The sequence below is a fragment of the Podarcis pityusensis genome (genome assembly GCF_964106645.2).
Source record: "Podarcis pityusensis genome assembly, chromosome: 2".
NCBI classification, from domain to species: domain Eukaryota; kingdom Metazoa; phylum Chordata; class Lepidosauria; order Squamata; family Lacertidae; genus Podarcis; species Podarcis pityusensis.
In genome coordinates this window covers 74285408-74291407 of record NC_138029.1, presented here as the reverse complement: position 1 = coordinate 74291407, position 6000 = coordinate 74285408, and the positions used below count along the sequence as shown (strand labels likewise).

General features: G+C 39.5%; 1 protein-coding gene across 6 annotated transcripts in view; it reads right to left on the bottom strand.

The window, feature by feature from the left end:
• The window catches only part of DOCK3 (dedicator of cytokinesis 3), a 138096-nt gene that overhangs the window by 115906 nt on the left and 16190 nt on the right, over positions 1–6000 (bottom strand). For all 6 annotated transcript variants that reach the window (XM_080996384.1, XM_080996383.1, XM_080996379.1 and 3 more), the window contains exons 2-3: positions 4957–5040; positions 179–219 (exon numbers count right to left, since the gene is read on the bottom strand). In XM_080996384.1, the coding sequence (XP_080852510.1) occupies positions 179–219; positions 4957–5040 (125 nt within the window). The remainder of the gene's footprint in view (positions 1–178; positions 220–4956; positions 5041–6000) is intronic.

Sequence of the window (6000 nt, the reverse complement as noted above, 5' to 3'; positions counted from 1 at the left end):
CTACTCTACCAGAGCTTTCTTTTTTTTAGGCTCTGGCAACATAGGTTTGTGTGGGGCAGGCATGGTAGTAAAATAAACAAGCAAATAAATAAATAAATAAATAAATAAATAAATAAGTTACAGTAACTTTATAAATGTTTATTTGTATTGCATTTGTTAAAACAGAATCTAGACTCACCTTCACATTAGGTTTCTTTATTGAAACTCCTCTGTACCATCCTGAAATACAACAAAATATGCCAGATTAAATTCTTTCTGAAGTTAAAAACAAATACATAGAGCAATTAAGAACTCTCTACTGCTACTCACTTACCATTCCAAGGCAGTAGACAACTTATTCTGACAGTGTCTCTAATAAGATATTTGGACTCTTTCTTTTCTTTTCTTTTCTTACATTTTTAGAGAACAAACTAAAAACCCTTGGGTTTATATTAACCCAACCTATTGGTTTTAGCTTACAGAGCTTGGCAGGCATAGGAGGATCCAGGTATCATACTGTTTGATGAAACCATCCAGACAGTATGTTGGAAAATATTGGTGGGAGGATGGTGAGGTCTACCACTACATCATCATCATCAATTATTTTTACTCCACCTTTTCCTCTGATGGGACTAGATGGACAGATACCATAGGTAACCATCATAAATTTAGGTGTATCAGGGGCATGTCAGCCCCCAAAATCAACAGAACCCAAGCAACACAGGAAACTGCCATATATTGAGTCAGACCACTGGTCCATCTGGCTTAACATTTTCTGCTGATTGACAGCAACTTTCCAGGAGTTTCAGACAGGAATCCAGTCCAACCTGGAGACATCAGAGCTTTTTGCATGTAAACCACTGAACCATACACTCTCCTTACAAAGCAGCACCCCAAGAGCCCTTAAATGGACCCTCAGTGAATAGCAGAAAGCCTCCCTCACTTTCCCAAACTATGCATCATGCTTGATGTTTCCAGTACCAGCCAGAAAGCCAAAACCACAGCAAAATAGAACCAAACACACCATGAAAATATTGTTAAGAGGAAAGTAAAACCACCACAGTGTTGAAGGTCAAAATCTCCTCCTCCTACTCACTGTGCACAGCTATGGCTCTCTGGGAAACAGGGAACCAGCAATATATCTCTGCAAAAACTGACCATTAGATCTGCTTGAACATAGGAGAGTTTTAACCTGTCACTTCAAGTAGTAGGTTCAATCCCTTCTCTTCTTCATGTATAAAATTCTTAAAGTCCTTCCCCACCTACCCTTTCACATTGTACACAACAGCACTGCTGCCGGGAGAAGTCTGAGTAGTGGGCATTTAGAAGAAGAAGTACTATAATGCACACAAACCATCTCTGGAGAGAGAGGAATACAAAAAGAGGCTTAAAAGAGGAAGAATTATTTGCAATTTTGGATGGAAAACTTTAATTGGGTAGTCTGGAATATCACTTAGCTTTCTAGAGAAGGATCCGCCTGACAGAAGTCTAAGGTACCTTCAATAGCTAAACCAACCTGCGGGACCAAATGGAAGTGACGTTGCTGATCAGTCACAGAAACTCCCTCCCCCCAAATTCATTTTGCCTTTGCAGACGACTGACAGCTTACAAACTCTACCACCTGCCCAACTAAAAGAAAGTCATTTTCATTTCTCCTTCTACCTGATACTCTGATTCTCTGCAATCATTCAAAAGGACATCCCATGTTGTATAACTAACAAACAAACAAACAAACTCTCCAAAAAGCCAACTTCCCTCTCATCTCTGAAAGCGTTGAAGTGGAGTTCCCCACTTCACTTCCCCTCTCATGGCAATGAAAACAATGCAGTTTAAATCTCTTCATCCAGATTTTTGCACTGCTATCTTGCCACCACTTCCTCTATAGCCCCCAACAGTTCACACTATCAATTTCTGATATTAAACTGAGCTTCAGAAGGGTGATCATCTTGGCAAAAGGAGAGATGACCACAGTCCTTTGGAAAGTGCACAAGCTCTTCAGAGCCATGTGGTTCAAAAATGCTAAAGTGCTTCTGAGGATGCTCAAGTGCTGTTGAGAGTACCTAGGCGATGTACAGAATGCAGAGCACTTCTGAAAGCAAAGCAGAGGGGCAAAGGTGGAGACGGACTGAGCAGTGATGCTGCACACAAAAGGCTGTAGGTGTTGAATGCTGCTGGAGTGGGAATGAGGCAGGGCCTCTGAGGAGTTTAAAGGTTTTACAGGCTGGCACCAGCCTGTAAATAATCAGCTCCCCATCTCTGTTTTAAATAGTCTCAGGGCTTCTTCAGGGTTGCCGACTGAAATCAGAGAAATATTGACAAGAGAAGACTAGATAGATTTTTGGATTGAGAAGCAGATCACTCTTCAGGCAAGACTCAAGAAGCTGACAACCAATCTATTTCTCAAGAGCCAGCAACAGAATCTGGGCAAATAACCAGGAAGGAGAAGGTAACAGGAGCAGGATAGCTCAGGTAGAAGTGTCTCTTTGCCATAAAATAGCAAGCCTGAAAGCTTCTTTACAACTCTAGGCTGCACACGTTCCAGACCAGCTGACCCATTACTGAGTGGGTAAGTGCACTCAGCGTACCAAGTTGCCAGCTGGTTTGCTGCAGCTATCCACCTGCATGAAAAATAGGAGACTCTAGGACATCAGGGGCTTTGTTCTTTACTATTCAAATGTGGTTCTCTTTTATTTATTTTGTTGAATTAAACATTATTCACTCCTGATATGTGAGTGGCATGGCAAATCACCCAGTCAAAATTGGTTCTTAGGTTTTCTAGATGACAATTACACAAGCAACAAAAATCCTTCATAGTTTATGAACCAGGCCTTTGGTAGTCTAAGGGTTACACGTATATAAAGAAATAAAAATGACTAATTTATACGAATTGATTGTGAAACTCTCTTGACAATTAATAAGTAATTGAAAACTGGAATTCTGACTAGCTAAAACACAACCCTTTTAACTCAAAACAGAAATTCATGTGGTTTGCTCCATATATTCACAAAAATGCATATTTACCTAAAAAGATAAATGGAAGATTTATCCAAGTATACCTTAAGCTCCTTTTTCTAGGAGTTTAGCAACCAATTTAATAATGCACTAAAAAGAAAACTGTGCGATCCTATCCATGTTTACTCTCAGGGGATTGATTCAAAGCCGAATAAGTGCACATAGGATGTGCACTGCCATCTTAAGTTGTTTTGAAAAGTTCACCATTTAAGATACTAAAAGCTTGCAATGTTTGCCACAAAATATACTAAAAGCTCAATATATAGGGCATGGAGGGGAAAATATAGACATGTTTTGCTTATTGCAAACATCATGTGTTATTAGACTTTCGTCAATAGCATATGGAAAGTTGTTACTGGAAGCAATAGCAGTATGGACATATCTAACATAATTCACTAACCAATTTATATATATTTCTGAAGTCAGTTTGATCAAGGTTCTTGCTAGACACTGTTACCACAAGATAATGAGGCCAGGGTTCAAATATTTGTAGACAGATGGTTAATAAACATGGTGACCCCCTTTCTGACTGGATTACAACCAATAATGCTCCAGCCATTATACTAGAAAGTGGGTCAGAGTAGGTTTTAGTAAGCATTTGAATAATCATGGTTCCCAAATGAGTCATTGAAATATAGGTTCTCAAACTGTGGGGTTCATCCTTCTCTGTCTGTCTGTCTGTCTGTCTCTCTCTCTCTCTCTCTCTCTCTCTGTGTGTGTGTGTGTGTGTGTCAGTCTCTCTGCAGATCTCCAACAGGACACAAAAGAGTTGGATTTTCCCTACCTGTTGCAAAACAAGGAGCTACAGAAGCTGGAGTTTGATTTATTCTGTATAATCAGCAGATTAGGTGCTCAGGAGGATGCAAAGGAACACAGCAAAAGGCAAAACAGATTCTGCTATATCTGAATGTGCAATACAAATGAAGCACCCACCTCTCTGGTTGAACTACTAGCCAAAAAGCAGAAACACTACAACACTACTTCATGCATTGCCCCTTTCTTATCTTGCCTTTTTTCTTCTCCATTTGGCTGCATGGAGGAGGGGAACAGCTGAATGAAAGAGAGAAGGGCTTCGCTGCAGTGCAGCTTACAGCTTTCTCCATTCAGTCAAGTAGAATAGATTCAGCAAGAGAGAAGACGTATTATACACTAGGGGTTGTACAAAGGGGGTCTCTTCAGAGAAAGGAAAGGCTCTAAAGATGTTGGAGGATAATATGTGGCACAGAAACATGTGGCATTAGATTCATCACATCAGTATAACCATTTGAATGCAATAGCTGTGGCAGGAAACTCTCATATAAAGTAGAAATAAGCTAAATTGTGGCTGCAGCAGCAGCCATAGCTCTCCATTTTCCCTTGCCCCCAGAAAGTGGATCAAGCAAATACATGTGGGAGGAGTGCTGCTGCTATTTATTTATTTTTTCCAGTCTTATATTATGTAAGCATGCCTAATAGATGGGCATACAATTCCAAATGTTATATTTCACTACACAGATGTTTGCTGTATTCATGTCCTTATACACAAGACCAAGGCATGCTCACAGGTACAGTGGTGCCTCGCAAGACGAAATTAATCCGTTCCGCGAGTCTCTTCGTCTTGCGGTTTTTTCGTCTTGCGAAGCACGGCTATTAGCGGCTTAGCGGCTATTAACGGCTTAGCGGCTTAGCGGCTATTAACGGCTTAGCGGCTTTAAGAAAAAGGAAACAAACTCGCAAGAACTCGCAAGACATTTCGTCTTGCGAAGCAAGCCCATAGGGAAATTCGTCTTGTGGAACGACTCAAAAAACGGAAAACTCTTTCGTCTAGCGAGTTTTTCGTCTTGCGAGGCATTTGTCTTACGGGGCACCACTGTACCTCTAGGTTGGGAGTTTAAGAAAGGTGAAGTAAGTTCATATGTGAGTGAATTCAAAGAGTTTGATAGGTACTACATTATAACCAAATTACTTTTAGTACATCTTACTCACCTTCACATTTTTCCAGGATCTGGACAGTCTCTCCCAGTTCCAGAACCAAGCCTTGTGGGACAGGCCCTCGGAAGCTGCATATAACTGGGGGGGAAATAGAAAAAGGTGAGAGGCTGAGTAGCATTATACAGTGCTGCATAAAAATAGCAACTACATTCCTGTTTAAATTCCATTTATCTGAAGATTAGCAATGCCTTTGTGTCAAGATATTAGTTATAAATAATATCCCACCTTCATTACAATCACATGCATTTTTTTTAGTGAGCACAACTAATTTTAAGACTCACAAAATAATAATTAATCTAATTCAACAATATAGGCATATAAATTATTGCTAAAATTTAAATTTGGTGTATACTGTATTCTTTATCAAAATCAAGCATTTACAAAGGAACAATGTGTTATTGTATATGCAAAATCCAACAATTGTCTCTTGGTTTGCATTACTAAACTAAATACTTTTAAACCCTGATTCATGGGCTTAGTGGTGGTGCGGATGAGCCACAGATATGAACTCCCTTCAGTTTTACTTTTGGTTTTCCATTTACTGCTAACCATAGTTTGCTACAATGTCGAAACCAGCAAACTATGGTTTGCATAAAGCTGAATTGTAAACCAGTACTTTGGAGGATCATCTAAATCAGACCTTACTAAGAACTTAAGAAAAGCCATGCTAAATCAGACCAAATGCTCATCCGGCCACAATATTGTTATCAGTGCAGTCAACTAGATGCTAATGTCAATCCCACAAGAATGACATGAATTGAACAGCACTCTCATAATCTCCAGCAACTAGTATTCATAAGCATACTTCTTCCGATCCTGGAGGTAATATATACTCCATGACTAGTAGCCATTGACAGCATTATCCTCTATGAATTTGTCTAATCTTTTTTCAAAACTACCCACATTGGTGGCTATTACTATATTTTATGGTTGCAAAATTCAATATGCACTATGTGAATAAATACTTCATTTTGCTTGTTCTGGGGCTTCCAACATTTAACTTCATTAGGTGTCCATGGGTTCTAGTATTATAAAAAA